The sequence below is a fragment of the Cervus elaphus genome, chromosome 5, assembly GCF_910594005.1.
Source record: "Cervus elaphus chromosome 5, mCerEla1.1, whole genome shotgun sequence".
NCBI classification, from domain to species: Eukaryota; Metazoa; Chordata; class Mammalia; order Artiodactyla; family Cervidae; genus Cervus; species Cervus elaphus.
In genome coordinates this window covers 90,647,435-90,663,334 of record NC_057819.1, presented here as the reverse complement: position 1 = coordinate 90,663,334, position 15,900 = coordinate 90,647,435, and the positions used below count along the sequence as shown (strand labels likewise).

The following is a 15,900-nucleotide window of genomic DNA, read 5'->3' as shown; positions in this document are numbered from 1 at the left end:
CTTTAGAAGATCCCCTACTCCTCTGGCTCTAACTCGATTCCTACTTGCTGTAGTTTCTTTACCTCTCATCTTGCCTGGTCCTACCTTTGTCTGCCTGGTTCAGTGAAGCCAGGACACTGTCCCAAAGCTCTGGGTGTGCGGAGGGCAAGATTTCAGGGTTTGGGGTCCGGGACTCCTCTGATTTCTCCCTACCTGAGCCTGCCCGGACCTCCCAGGATCCGGGACCTTAGTGAGGGAAGGGTGGCGGTGGGGGCGGGGATCCTGTCTTCCTAGCATCCTGCCCCCATTTCACTCCCAGTTAACCCCGACATTGCCAACTTAGCGAGAACCTCGCCCGTGCCACCTTCACGCGTCTGCTGCCTCCAAGTCAAGTTAGCCCGGTGGGTCTCGGCAAGTAGACACTGCACACCCCCCCATCCCTCACCCCACCCGGTCCCACACGGAGAGACAAACCCCGGCCGGGCCGGAGGCAGGTGGCGATGGGGCCCGGGCCCGCGCAGCCCCACCCCCGCCCGGGGCCATGCAGCCACTTCCCCGCCGAGCCCGCCGCAGCCCTCCTCCTCCCCGGGCCGCGGCGCTCTGACCGACTTGGCCCGGGCGGGGGCGCCCGGGGGTGGCGGGTGGGGGGCGGCGGTCCCGGGAGCAGCCCCGCCCCCGCCTGCGCACCGCCCCCGAGGAGTCCGCGGGGAGGAGGAGACTCGGGCGCAGAGCGGGGGCCGCGGGAGGCGAGGAGGGAGCGCGCGGGGAGCCGCGGGGCCGGGGCTGGCCCAAGGGCGCCCTCGCCTCGGAGCCGGGCGTTGGGGCCGGGGTGGAGGCGGAGGCCGGCGGGGCCGCGGGCGCCGCGAAGTTTACGGCGGAGGGCCTGGCGTCCCGGGGTCGCGAGGCGGCGGCGCGGGGGCCGGGACCATGGGGGCGGAGGCGGAGGCGGCGCGGCGCGCACAGGCAGCCCAGAGCGGCGCGGCCGCCGCGGCGCAAAGTTAGCCGGGCGCCCCGGGACGAGCCCCGCAGCCGCGCTGGGCCCCGGACGCCGCCCCGGCATGGGCGAGCACCCCAGCCCGGGCCCAGCGGTGGCCGCCTGCGCCGAGGCGGAGCGCATCGAGGAGCTGGAACCTGAGGCCGAGGAGCGGCCGCCGGCGGAGGACGTGAGTGCCCCCTCCCCCGCCCGGGCAAACTTTCTGGGGGGCGGGGGCCGCGGTGGGGACCGCTGCCCCCGACTCGCCCCCCGCGGGGTAACTGGGAGGTTTCAAGGTGACGCGGGAGCGCCCCGGATTGGCCGGGTCCCCGCGGGCTGGAGGGGGCGGAGGGAACCGGTCTCCCCGAAACGCGCGCGCGCCATCCCCTGCTCGGGCTCCCGGGGCTTCCCGGCGGAGCGCAGCGCCCGCCGCTGCGCCGGGGACCCGCCGGCCGCCGAGCCCCCTCCTCGCGGCTGGTGCAGTGCCCGGGACACGGCGTTTTCCCGCAGAGGCGGCCGCGTCACAGCAGTGGCTCCCCTCCCCTCCCACTCGCGACCTGCGGGCTCTCGGAGCCGGGGTAGGAGCGGGCGCCGCAGAGTCCCCGGAAGCCGGCGGCGCAGACCGCCCTGGCTACCCCTTCTCCGGTCGCTGATGAGCCCCGGCCCGGCACTTGCCCTGTCCAAGACCCTGATCGAAATTCTAGCTGGCCCCTGGCCCCCAGCCCGGCTGGAGGACGGACAGGAGGAGTGCCGGGAGAGCTTTCACTCCCAGAGGGGGGCTTAGGAGTCCCAGACCGCGTCGGTGCCAGCGACGGTCCCCTGGAGAGGATAGGGAGGGGTGCCCCACAGGGCTTCCCTGCCATCTGCTGCCGGAGTCTCCCCGCCTCCCTCCGGTCCTGGGAGCCATGGGCAAAGCCGGCACCGGGGAGTCCTGGGAACTGGAGTTTCTTAAGCTTCTCCCTCCCGAGGTTAACCTGCTCCGCAGAGGTGAAAAACTGGGCAGACGCTCCGCCCTGCCCCTGACCTCTCAGGGTGGGGACTGGGAAGTGAAGCCCGGCTCCCCGACGGTTTACCCAGCCTCAGCCGGGAAGTCTGAATAGGGTTGTATCCCCTCTGGCTCTTGTGCTTAAACCCCCTCTGTTGCTCTGGTCTCATCGCTTTGGCTGACTCTTAGGGGCTCCTCACTTAGGCTCAGCCTGCAAAGAAACAGGGGTGGGTTTCAGAGCATGCAGGAACCCCCTCCTCCCAAAGTAGAGGCCAAACCTTAATGTTTATGCCCAGATGTATTTTCCGGATAGGGGGTCTTTGACCCCCCAGCAGGTGGAGACGGCTGCAGCCGTCTGATGGAATTGCAGGAGATGCATCCGGGCATGCATTCCCAGGCCTGGGAGTAGACACCGAGATAGGAGCTAAGGGGCAGAAGTTATTAGAGGCCCTTGGACAGAATGACACGCTTTTTTTTTTTAAATTAAGGAATTGTTGAGAATCACCCTTGCTCTGCTCATGTCCCCTCCTGCGCATCCCAGAATGAGGGATGCTCTCCCTCCCCAGTCTGAGTTCTCCCACCTTTGCTAGGTGTAGACTCATTTGGGAAACTCTTCCCAGGGCTCCCTGGCCTCGGGTCCCTGAGCCTGGGCCCGCAGCTGGGAGGCTAGGTCAGAAACAGCAGGGGGCTGCAGAGGCCTCGGTGATAAGTGTGTTTCTTTCTTTCTCTCCTCTTCCTCCTCTCCTGCATGGCTCCTTCTCTACCAGCACTGGAAAGTCCTGTTTGATCAGGTAGGTGAGCAGTTAAATGCCCCCTCCCTTCCTGCCAGCACTCCTCAGTCTCCCTGCCTGCGTGGGCTTCCCCAGCTCCGCACTCCTGAGACGGTGACGTGGGGGTGGGGGTGTGGCCTAAGGCAGCTCTGGGTCTGAATGGTACTGCTCTCCACTGCTCTCCAGGTTTCAGGAGGAGGTGGGGGGGGGGAGCTCCCTTAAGAGATCTTTCCCTGCCTCTTCCTCTCAATGCCACTCCACGGGAACCAGCTTTATACCAGGGAGAAATCCGACAACACGCATTGAAAGCCTGGGATGTTCTCTGTGTGCAAGGGGATGGCACGTTTGGGCTGGGGAGGTGGGGGAAGGGCTTAGGTGAACACCCCCCCCCCCCCTTTTTTTTTCTCCTCCCACCATCACAGATCCACGGCCACCTCTGAGGTCAGATCCTTGCCATCCTTGGTGGGTGACTCAAATATGAGCCCTATTTGAAAGCTGACCACTCTTGATTTTGCCTCAGGGATGGGGGAGCTATAGACGGAAAACACTTAAGTGATTGTTTGCAGCACCTCAAGTCGAGGTGTGGGAGGTGGAGTTGGAAGTGCCCTGCATTGGCTTTGGAATGGGGAGACCGGCACTTGACCTTCAGCAGGGAAATGGTTCACTTCTTTGTTGGGAACTGCTTTTGCATGCTGTTGTGTGTGTTTCCTTCTCCCTCCCTGTTTCAATAGCTGCCCTGGTGTGGGGGAACAGTGAGTGTGGTGCCCTGGGCTGAACACGATTATGCCATGAAGTGTGTGCGACTCTAAGACACCAGTCTGGTTGGGTCAGAGGGAAGGTGTTGGGTTGGAGAGGCAGATAAAGCTGAAAAAGTAGCCTGCACCAGACCTCATCCTGTTGAGTGCAGGGGAAGCCTTTCAAAGTATTTTTGGCAAGTTTGTTACAAGATTCAGGGGAAAAAAAAAAAAAGATCCAGGGGGTACTTTGGGAAGATGCTGTGTGAGAGTGGGGTAGAGATGAGAAGCTGGCTAGGAGCCTACTACAATGCATGGAGACAAGCACCTTGACTTGGAAAAGTGGGAATGGAAAGGAAGAAGGATATGATGATGGGAGAATTGGAAGATCTTATTAGACTGGAATAGATGAGGTGAACCACATGTATTACCTTGAGGTTCTAAATGTAGATTTGGGACTTCCCTGGTGGTCCAGTGGCTAGGATTCTGCACTCCCAATGGAGGAGACCTGGGTTTGATCCCTGGTTGGGGAACTAGGTCCCACATGCCACAACTAAGAGGTCCGTGCAGCAACTAAAGATCCTGCATGCTGCAATGAAGATCGAAGATAGATCCGAACAAATGAGTTCGACCACGTGTGTAACATCGAGGTTCCAAACCTGAGAGGAGAAGGAGAAGTAAGGGTTTGTAAAACTGACAACTTTGATTTCAGACCAGTTCAATTTGAGTCAGCTAAATGCAGATGCCGAGTGGGACTGAAAACATGGAATTCAGGGGACTTCCCTGGGGGTCCAGTGGTTAAAACTTCGCCTTCCAGTGTGTGTGTGGAGGGGTTCTATTCCTGATGAGGGAGCGAAGATCCCACATGCCTCTGGGCCAAAAAAAAATCAAAACATGAAATAGAAGCAACATTGTAACCAATTCAATAAAGACTTTAAAAATGGTCTACATCAAAAAAATCTTTAAAAAGAGAAAACATGGAATTCAGCTCGAAAGACAGGGTGGGCCTGGAGAGGAGATTTGGGGGGCCGTCATCCCCTTAACACAAGGCCTGACTGTGACGTGGGGAGCTTCCCACCGCTCCGGTCCTGCTGGGGTAGACCAACTCCCCCTCGGGCTTCTGAGAGCACAGCAGCTGCTGGCCTGATGCCCTGAGGCAGGAGGGAGCCGCCTGCTGCCACCGATGCCACGACCAGCAAGCTGCCAACCCTTCACACCTCCTGCCAGATTTAGAATCGAAACCTAGAACAAAGTGTATCGTTCTTTTTTCCCCTCTGTCTGTGTCTTTCTCATTGGATTAATTTCCTTCGCCAGTCCCTGCCTATGTGTTTACACTGTGAAACCAACGATTTGGACGAATGGAGGGAAATTTTTAGGAGGAAGGATTTGGAACTCGCGGGAGCAGAGAAAATGCATCATACCTGATAGCAGTAGGTGGTCTGCGAAATCCAATTTTTCCCACTGGAGGGAGATCCCGAGTGTCACAGAGTGCATCCCCCTGCTTCTGGGAAGGCCCACCCAGAAACCATTCTGGACAGACACAATTCTCGGAAAGAAACTCCCCAAGCTTACGCTGGACAGGTTTTTTTTTCTTGCTATAAGTTCTGCCTTATGTTCGCTCCCCAGCGCTTTAGAAGCCCGTTTCTGTTGTCTTCCTTCCTATTGGTGCTTTGTGTTTGAGGAGAGCTGCGCGTGAGCGGGGGGGCACCCGACCTCTGGCAGATACCCATCCCTCTGCGTCTGTTCCCCCTCCTTTGTGCAGTTCCCCTTGGACCATCCCCCTGATAGGGCTGAATGCAGAGCAGGTGTGAGGCTTCATAAATGGTCGTACAACTTCAGAAGGGCCCCTGGAGAGCTGGGGCGTCTTATCCTTTCTGACTCTTCCTCTGGGCCTACTTAAAGCGGGATTTGGTGATGGTGAACTTGGTGAACTCAGGAGGGAATATTTGGCTGGGGGTTACCCGCAGCCTCCCCACAATTTCTGACAGGAATAGCCCTGATGAGTCAACCTGTGCTGCATGGGGTAGGGTTCTCCTGACACTTGTCAGAATCCCTGCCGGCTAATGTGGCCCTGGAATTCACCTTTCTGAGGTCACGGCATGGGGAGGCTGGCCCCAGTCAGTCCGCCTTCCTTTCCTGGGTCAAGGGGATACCAGGGATCACCTGGTTTCAATCTGGGATCTGCTGGGACCTTTTTCCACCGTTAGGGATGATTTTGGAGCAGTCTCTCTGTGCTGTCTGGTTCTTCAGCATGTAGAGTGGCTTTGACCCAACATGATGCTGATTGGAGCCAATAGTTAGAAACCATGACCTTGGCCTTTTGATCCTATAGGGACACCCCTCTCCCAGAATGCCTTCTGGGGGGTTGGAGGTGAAGAAAACAGGTGACCCCAGCCCCATGGAAGTTTACTCAGCTGGTCCCCACTGGCATCCTGGGTGTTTGTCTGGTCCGTTCAAGTAGGAGTGCAACACGCCACCCAACCTCACCCCCTCCCCTATGTTTCTCTGGGGATCCCAGAAGTTATAACAGGCAGGAGGCCTGAAGATCATCACTTCAACCCCCAGGTATTCCAGGTGCCTGTTTCCTGTTTGAACTTCTCATTGAGGAAATGATCTTTTCATAGCCTTGGAATTGGAGTGGTTTTCCCAAATACTGGATCTTAGAATTTAAATATTAACCTGTTGTTATGGTGTAAAATAATGGTAAAAATGTCTTCTTTTTCTGCAGTTCAATCTATTGGGCTTTTCCTTCTTGATTCCTTATGTTGTTTCAGAGTTGAGACACTTTCCCTCCCTCTTCAGATCTCATGAAGTGTTTTTGTTGTTCAGTTGCTCAGTTCTGTCTGACTCTTTGCAACTCCATGGACTGCAGCACACCAGGCTTCACTATCTCCTGGAGTTTGCTCAAACTCACATCCACTGAGTTGGTGATGCCATCCAACCATCTCATCCTCTGTCACCCCCTTCTCCTGCCCTCAATCTTTTCTAGCATCAGGGTCTTTTCCAGTGAGTTGGCTCTTCACATCAGGTGGCCAAAGTAATGGAGCTTTATCTTCAGCATCAGTCCTTCCAATGAATATTCAGGGTTGATTTCCTTTAGGATAACTGGTTTGATCTCCTTGCTTGAGAGTCCAAGGGATTCTCAGAGTCTTCTCTAGCACCACAATTTTTTTTTAAATTTATTTTAATTGGAGGCTAATTACTTTACGATATTGTAGTGGTTTTTGCCATACATTGACATGAATCAGCCATGGGTGTACATGTGTTCCCCATCCTGAACCTCCCTCCCCATCTGATCCCTCACGGTCATCCCAGTGCACCAGCCCTGAGCACCCTGACTCATGCATCAGATCCGGACTGGTGATCTGTTTCACATATGATAATATACATGTTTCAATGCTATTCTCTCAAATCATCCCACCCTCGCCTTCTCCCACAGAGTCCAAAAGTCTGTTCTTTACATCTGTGTCTCTTTTGCTGTCTCACATATAGGGTCATCATTACCATCTTTGTAAATTCCATATATATGCATTAATATACTGTACTGGTGTTTTTCTTTCTGACTTACTTCACTCTGTATAACAGGCTCCAGTTTCATCTACCTCATTAGAACTGATTCAAATAGCACCACAGTTTGAAAGCATCAATTCTTCGGTGCTCAGCCTTCATTATGGTTCAACTTTCACATCCATACTTGGTGTGACTACTGGAAAAAACATAGCTTTGACTATACGGACCTTTGTTGGCAAAGTGATGTCTCTGCTTTTTAATATGCTGTCTAGGTTTGTCATAGCTTTTCTTCCAAGGAGGAAGCATCTTTTAATTTCATGGCTACAGTTACCATCTGCCGTGATTTTGGAGCCCAAGAAAATAAAGTCTGTCACTGTTTTCATTTTCCCCCATCTATTTGCCATGAAGTGATGGGATTGGATACCGTGATCTTAGCTTTTTGAATGTTGAGTTTTAAGACAGCTTTTTCACTCTCCTCTTTCACCTTCATTAAGAGGCTCTTTAGTTCCTCTTTGCTTTCTGCCATTAGGATCTCATAAATAGGTGCTTCTATTTCCTACTTCTTTTTCCCTGATTAAAAAAAAAAAAATCCTCTAACCCTTTACTCCCTCCAGATCTAATTCCTATCCAATTACACCAGCATCAATTATTAAGAAAGCCTTCCTTTATTTATTGAGAAATTTTATCATTTGGTAAGTTTTTATTAACATATGTGGTGGGGTTTTTTATTTCTGATCTATTCCCCTGATATTTACAATTTTGCCCAGGTAAAGTACCCTTTATTTATTGCTTTACATTTCTTCCATAGGTTTCCTCCAAGCTTCTCTGTTTCAGGTTATGCTTTGATAGTCTCCCAGTCTCTTCCTGAACTCCAGGTACCCTCAAGGACCCAAGGTCAAGCAGCAGGTCCGTGGCAGACATGGGACTGGAGTCTGCTAACTCATAAAAGGCTCTGGGGTTGGAAAACCATTGCCACATTCACACATACAAGTGCCTCTAAGATCTCCAAATGTTTAATGAGCAAAACTGTTTGGAGCAGAGTTCTGTTAAGTCAACAGAGCACAATTGCTTTCCAAGCTCAAGCATGTGAGAAGGAAAAGGGAGAATTAGAAGGAACTTGATCATGTTTCCTGTTTTCCCCTTCCCACTTGGGAGCATGCATTTTTCAGTCTCCAAGAAGAGACCCCTAACTTTGCTAATCTCCCGGAAGGGAAGCAGACAAATCTTGACTCTCCTTCCAAAATTATAAACATGTTGCAACCACAACAGGAGGCTATCCTTGGGTGGGCTGCTGGAGAAAACCCCATATGTGGGGCAAATAGTCCTGGGTTCAAGCCCTACTGACTCTTGAGATTGGGGTCAAGTGACATTAGCTCTCTGAGCCTCAATTTCTTTATCTCTAAAATGGAGAGGATAATCTTTAAGTCCAGGGATGATTGTGGGAGTTAAATGGAAGTGGAAACTCTCTTAATAATGTCTGATACCCAGTGGACATTTTTGGTTGGTGTTTTTGTTTGTTTGGGTTTTCCTGTTTTGTTTTTGGCTATGCTGAGTGGCACGCGAGATCTTAGTTCCCTGACCAGGGATTGAACCCACGCCCCCTGTGGTGGAAGCTTGAAGTCTTAAGCCACAGTATAGGTTTGACAGCTATCTTTTGATGGGGAATCAGAATTTGCTAGAATAAGCCCAGGGTCATTTCTGAGATCCACGCCTCCATAGGGAAGGTCTCTGCCTCTACCTTCTCAGCCCCAGCTCCTGGAGACAGAGCCACTTGTGTGCTCAGAGGATTTTCCTGCTTGCTTTGCCCAAATGTCTCCTCTGCCCGGTCCCCTTGCCGCCAGCCTGGGGTCTTGCCTATGCCTGACCCTAAAGCCAACCTCATTTACAGTCCTGCTGGCTGGCTTAAGACAGTTCTGGGAGCTGAAAAGAGGTGCAGATGAGACTGCTGTATGGATTAGTGAGGAGCTGCAGAGAAAACACGTGCCACAGACTCAGGGGCCTTGGCGGCGCCCCTGGGGACACAGGATTAACCAGCAGAGAGGGGTTGCCTTGCTGGGCTCGGTACCTCCAGCCCCTTATCAGGTGGTGTCCAGGTTCCTAGAGTCTCTGGACTCTCCTCCATCACAAAGGCTGCTCCCCTCCCCTGCCCCCAGGGACCGCAGTGGTCATGCTGAATTAACCCTTTTGTCCCTGACCACTCCCAGAAAGGCACTGGATGGCAGTTGAGCCGTGAGGCTGAGGGAGCTAAGGCACTGTGCTGCCTGGCTGCCTGGCTGCCACGGAACAGGCACACACATGTGGGAGCAAACGGGTCCAGCTACCTCCCTGCCACGCCGTCTCTGGCTCTGATGTCCGCTCCAGGCGCCAGCCCTGGCTGTGGGCCACCTCGCCCCGGTCGGCCCCTCTGGGGCTGCGGCCACCTCGAGGACCTCGACTCACCAGGAGGTCAATGGAAGCATCTTGTCCAGTCTGCTCACTTTGCAAATGAGGAAACAGAAGTCTGTGACCTTCGGAGGTCACTTGGTGCTGGAGTCTCAGACTGAGATGAGAGCCCAGCTCTGCTTTCTCTCTGACCTGTGTTCCTGCCGCCGGGCCATGCAGACTTCTGGCTGCTTCCTCAGCACCCCAAGTGACTCAGGGATAGGTGAGGACACGGAGTCTGGCTGGAGTCCCAGTTCTGCTCCTCCTCGCTTGCTACGTGACAAGAGGCCAGCTGGGCAACGTCTCCAAGCCTCAGTCTTCTCATCTGTCTGCTGCCTGCCTTCAGGGCTCTTTCGGGGCCTAATGACATGCTGGGTGCATAGCATGTGGCGATGTGTAGTGAGTCCCTGATAAACACACGTGGTTGTTACCGCGTTCCTGGAATTTGAAGAAATTAACACCATTTTCAAAATTACCTCTGGGTAATAGTTCTAGGTCTTGAATCAAAGTGTCCAGATCCCCATTCTGTGGTTCCTTCCAGCTTATCAAGCTGACTTCTTCGGGGCAGGAGCTGGAAAATCATGTTCCCTCTGAACTTTCTACAGAGAGAGGAGAGAAGTTTTTGGATAGAGACTGCCGGGGGTGGGGGTTGGGGGGTGGACATCCAAGCATTTTTCCCTCCACTCACTGGCTGTGGGATAGTCCATGGCAAGAACGAGGCATCATGTACCAGGGGATCAGAGCCCAGGGCAGGCCTCCTCTACCCAGGGTTCCCATTTGACAGTCCCTGGTGAGCCTGGGCACGGGTCTCTGCTTTGTGTTACGGAAATGAGCTGGTGAGCGTCTTGAGTTGTGGACAACTTGGCCAGCCTTGTTCCACTGGCTTTTTAATTTATTTATTTTGAAAATTTACTTATTTATGGCTGCATTGGGTCTTTGTTGCTGTGTGCGGGCTTTCTCTAGTTGTGGTGCTCGGGCTTCTCATTGCAGTGGATTCTCTTGTTACAGAGCACGGACTCTAGAGTGGTCTCAATAGTTGCGGCACATGGGCTTAGCCTCGGCATGTGGCATCTTCTCAGACCAGGGATCCAATCCATGTCCCCTGCATTGGCAGGTGGATCCTCAACCCCTGGACCACCAGGGAAGTCCCCCACCAGGTTTTTAATTTACTTATTTATTTTTATCTTTTATTTTTTTTTTGGCCACGCCACATGGCAGACAAGATCTTAATTCCCCAACCAGGGATCAAACATGAGTGCCATGCAGTGGAAGCATGGTCTTAACCCCTGGACCACCAGGAAAGTCTCCCATCACCTTTTTTAAAAGCATGGTCCAGGTTTGAGTTGGAAAGTATTCCTTTCAGAGAGCAAACACTGAGCACGTGCTCTGTGCACACAGGTTGTCTCATTTTGCTCTCTTAACAACCCTGGGAGGTGAGTGGTACAATCCCCTCTTCACAGAGGAGGAAACTGCGGCTTGGGGGGGGGGCAGGGCCCAAGCCACAAAGCAAATGAGGACCCTCTGCAGAGGGGTTTGTGTGTGTGGACACAAGGCTCCTGGGTGCCTTCAGAACTGGAGCCGAGGGCCACAGGAGGCAAAGGAGCCCGGTGACCCTGCATCCTGCCCACCCCGCTCCCGGTCAGAGGTCTGTATCCCACTTCCCCGCTCCCTACATCCAGCGGGACCGTTGGTGGTTTCCAAGAGAAACAGCCAGAGGAAATGGCTTTAGGCTGAAGCAGATGGGGTGGGGCAGAGGTAAGACCCCCTCCCCACTCTCCCTGCCAGCGGCCCCCCTGCCTTTATGGCTGTGACTCGGCCTCAGTCCCCCAGCGGCCCTGATGGCCGGGCCTGGATGAGTCAGCACAGGCGTTCTGTCTGCTTCTGGGACCCAAGGGGCCAGCCTCTGAGTTCCAGCCCCCAGCTTCCCCCTCAGGGCCAGTGCACCTCCAAGGCCTTCTGCGGGGAGGGGGCTACTGAAGGGGACAAGCGGGGTCCTCCAGGAGGCTCTCTTTCAGGGTGAGTTGGGCAGGGCCTGGAGGGAAGAGGTGGCCCCCACGCCTGGGCACCCACCTGACCCTAGCTTTCTGCACCTTGGGGGAGGTCTGAGAGCTCATCTTCCCCTCACGGCCCAGGTTTTGAGAGAGAGAGCTGGGTAGTTTTCTGGAAATAGACCAACTGCCCAGCAGCTCAGCCTGGATCCAGGCCAGGACATCCTCGGCGTCTCTGCTTGAGGGAAAGGTGTTCCAGCTTCCTAATCAGCCTGCCAACCTCAGATCCGGGGGATCAGCTTTTTGACTAATGGGGGGTGATGTTCAGGAGTCTGGCCTACAGCTTCTGGGAGAAGCCCCTTGGGAGGGATGGAGCCCTGGGCTGGCAGCTGGAAGGACAGAAATAATGTAACTGGGAATTCTAGAATTTCGGAAGGTTCACTAGCCATCAGATGCCTGGCCAGACCCCAGGGGAGCACGAGCGCCCCTCATGCCTCCAGGTGGGGAGACTGGAGGGCAGGAGAGGTCAGAACCAGGCTTTAAAAACTGGTCTCTCCTTCCCAGGGAGACTTGAGGTCTTCATAAATCCACTCCTAGCTTCAGCTGCTTTAAAGCAGGCCAGAGGGGTACCCTGTTCTACTCACTGAAGTGCCTCTGGGCAGATCGTTCATCTTGGTGTGCCTCAGTTTCCATATCTGTTAAATGGGACTAATCACACTTATGCTCTAGGGTTGATGTGAGAATAAAAGTGATCAGAGGAATTCTCTGATTAGGCCTGGTTAGCATGGTTAGGACTCCTCTCTTTCACTGCCTGGCACCCAGGTTCAGTCCCTAGTCGGGGAACTAAAATCCCACAAGCTGTGTGGGGCAGCCAGGAAAAAAACAAAACCATGAAATTATTGTGAAAATAAGTATTTCAGGTCAGGGGGGAAAGACAGGGAATGGTGTGAGGTGACTTTCTCTATGGGGCAAATTAGCATCCTCATTTGCAAGGCAGAAGTGCTAGGGAAAGCTGCTACTCCCATTACCTCGCCTCCTGACCTCGGCAGCTGCAGGCCTGGACCTAATTTATGGGGCTGTAAATATCCATGAATGGACCAGAGTTCCCTGGTGGGCTGTAGCTGCTGAGTGGGGACAACTCTGCTGAGCCTGAAACCCCAGGGCAGCCTCGTTAATTCTGCTCAGCCCAGAAGCCGGGTAATGGTGCAAGGAGCCAGCAGAGAAGCTGTGATAACCCCCTGAGTGGGGAGGGGTGCTGTCTACACCCTCCCCTTCTCCAGCACTCACATCATGTGGTCCTTTCCCAGGGATCCTTTTGTCTCGGTAAATGGGGGACAGTGGGGCCTGAGATGGAAGCCTTCCTTAGATTCTAGGTCCTAACCTTCTGGGTCTGAGAGGTCTGTACCAGGATGGCTCTCCAGGTGGGGCTTCCTAGCTGATGCTAGTGGTAAAGAACCCGCCTGCCAGTGCAAGAGACATTAGAGACAGTGTTCCATCCCTGGGTCGGGAAGATTCCCTGGAGGAGGGCGTGGCAACCTTCTCTGGCATTCTTGCCTGCAGAATCCCATGGACGGAGGAGCCTGGATCACCCATATATATGAGCCATCCAGTAGACATGTTCCTTCCTCTTTCTCCTATGTCTTGCTGCTGCTGAAGCTCGGCCTGGCTCTTGGGCCTGCGGCAGGGAGGGAAGTGGCGCCGCTGTCCTGGGTGCTGAGCAGGCAGATCTCAGCTCAGCGGCCCATTAGGCCCGTCACTTCCTCCTCTTTCTCTCCCAGGGTCTGGCACCCTCCTCAGCCCTCTGGCTGGGGCCAGGATCGGGGAGATTTCTAACTTTGCTGGAGGACACCAAACAGTGTCAGCTGCCTCAAGGGCCTGCCATTCATGAGGAAAGGGGCACTGTTAGTAAACATGCTGAGGGGCTTCCCTGGTGGTCCAGTGGTTAAGAATCCACCTGCCAATGCGGGGGATGCGGGTTTGATCCCTGGTCAAGGAACTCAGATCCCACAGGCCTCGGGGCAGCTAAGCCGGTCTGCAGCACCACAGCTGGAGAGGCAGCACGCAGCAGTGAGGTTCCCACGTGCCGCAACGAAGACGTGCCGCAGCCAGGTGAAGAAGCTGTAATAAATAAATAAATCATCCTGTCATCCCCACTTCCTGCTCACCCAATTCCTTCTGAAACATGCTGAGACAATAGGTATAAACCAGGACTGTCGCAAACAAACCAGGACATAGGGTGACCTGAGATTTCCACGAGGTAGCGCCTGATACTTGGCAGGCACTCTGCATATGCAGCTACTATCGTGTTGCTCTTCAACCAGGGAGTCTGCAGGAGACCAACAGAGAAAACAACCCAGAACTTCCCTGGTGGTCCAGAGGTTAAGACTACAGGTTCCTGAGGCAGAGGGCATGGGTTTGATCCCTGGTTGGGGAACTAAGATCCTGCAAGCTGCTCAGTACAACTAATAAAAAGAAACAAAAAACTGGAAACAAACAAACTCAGGGGCCTCTCTGGCTGAGGAGGCAGAGGGGGCCGTCCAGCAAACCCTTCCCCACCTCTCTGGGCCTCAGAGGTCCCCCCAACTCCTAGAACTCTGCAGAGCAGCTTGAAAACCACTGAGGTTCCTTTCAGCTCCCCTGAACCATGAGCCAACAATCTCCTCATCTGCTGCCTGTCTCCCCAGTGGTACCAGGCCCTTCATGCAGCACAGACCTCAACCCGCACTCCCACCCCCGCCCCGACCATGTAGCTGCCTCATCCTGAGTCCAGATTTCCCATCAACCCTTTGACCGAGCAAAGATGCAGAACTGAAGATCAGCCGCTCCACGCCCTGTATGGGTTGTGAATTTCTCTTTCCCCGGCCATCATCTGCATATGGTATGTTTATGTGTGCAGGGCCAGGGACAGACCCCCTTACTTCCCTCCAAGAGGGGAGAGTTCCTCCCACATGATGGATAGAAAAAATCCAGGCAGTGTGGCTAATGCTCAGCCCAAGATGGCACAGCAGCTGAGGGTGGGGTTCTTCCCAGAACTCTTCCCCAGCTCCTCGCCCCAGAGGAGGGGAGGAGCCCTAGGTGGTGACGATTCAGAGACAATGTGGTGGGTCCTTTCCACAGTCGGCTTCGCCGGTGGCTCAGATGGCTCAGACAGTATAGAATCTGCCCACAATGCAGGAGACACAGGTTCAATCCCTGGGTTGGGAAAATCCCCTGGAGAAGGGAATGGCAACCTGCTCCAGTATTCTTGCCTGGAAAATTCCATGGACAGAGGAGCCTGGCGGGCTACAGCCCATGGGGTCACAAAGAGTTGGACATGACTGAGCCGCTGACACTTTGCAGAACCGAGGTGGTAAGTGAGCCAGGAGGGGGCCCAGGGCGGGAGACAGGGATATATAGGTACCTACGGCCGGCCGAGTGTGCGTAGGGCCCCAGGCAGGGGAGAAACTGGCAACCCAGAGGATTAAGGGGTCAGGGGGCTGGGCGTTCTGGGATTAAGCGCTCCACCATCTCAGTCTCGCAGCTCTTTTCAAGGCCCAGGCAGGTGGGCGGGAGCTGCTGGAGGATCACTCCTCATTCTGTTTTCCTCTCTTTCTGCCCCAGCAGCCCCTACACAGGCTGAATGTGGGTTTGGCTTCCCCTTCACCCACCTCCACAGCCAGGCCTATCCAGGAGGCAGCTGCGAGGGTGCTCCCAGCTTATGACTCCCAGGGGGCCCCCTGCCTGGGGCCTGTTCACAGCCCCGACACCCTCAGACCAGCCCCAGTCAGGCTGTCTCCAGCCCACCCAGCCTAGACCTCACCCTGAGAGCGCCCTGCCCCACCCAAAGTGGGTGAATCTGGGCTTGGAGCACCCAGGACCTGGAGCTTTGGGGCCTTCAGTACATCCCATGTGCGCTCAACCACTCTGTCATGTCTGACTCTTTCGTGACCCCATGGACCGTAGCCCCTCATGTTCCTCTGTCCATGGGATTTCCCAGAATTTGAATGAGGCAAGAATACTGGAGTGGGTTGCCATTTCCTCCTCCAGGGGATCTTCCCAACCCAAGGTTACAACCTGCCTCTCCTGCATTGGCAGGCAGATTCTTTACCACTGAGCCGCCAGGGAGCCCCATTCGGTACATTATTGATGAGGAAATGCAATTGCATTCGTTTGTTGGTGTGTTTGTTTTTGTCCAAGTATTCTGTGGGATCTTAGTTCCCCGACCAGGGATTGAACCCCCGCCCCTTGCATTGGCCGCAAGGAGTCATAACCACTGGACTGCCGAGGAAGTCCCGGAAACTACATTTACAGGGTTTGTCTCCCCCAAAGCTCCAAACCACGGTGCTCATATGATCCTGTCCCCATCGCTGCCCTTGAGGAGGCCCAGGGTGGGAGTCGTGTCCAGGAGGGTCGGCCAAGCCTCCGTAACACGGCTGCTGTCCCTTCCTTTGAATGAGGCAAGTGGAGCTGGACACTGAGTCCGGGTGACCCTGGACCCTGGAGAGCCCAGCCCTGCGTTTGCTTCAGCCCACTCCCCTGCGGGGAGGCTCGCTCTGCTTGA

At 54.8% G+C, this 15,900-nt stretch overlaps 1 protein-coding gene across 4 annotated transcripts in view; it reads left to right on the top strand.

Annotated features, from left to right (window-relative positions):
• Window positions 1-1,013: 1,013 nt before the first annotated feature.
• Window positions 1,014-15,900, top strand: part of RHBDL3 (rhomboid like 3) — a 50,784-nt gene continuing 35,897 nt past the window's right edge. For 3 of the 4 annotated variants that reach the window (XM_043903084.1, XM_043903082.1, XM_043903081.1), the window contains exons 1-2: window positions 1,014-1,142; window positions 2,705-2,728. In XM_043903084.1, coding sequence (XP_043759019.1) covers window positions 1,038-1,142; window positions 2,705-2,728 — 129 coding nt within the window. In that variant the 5' untranslated portion in view covers window positions 1,014-1,037. The remainder of the gene's footprint in view (window positions 1,143-2,704; window positions 2,729-15,900) is intronic. The other variant, XM_043903083.1, reaches the window with a different exon arrangement.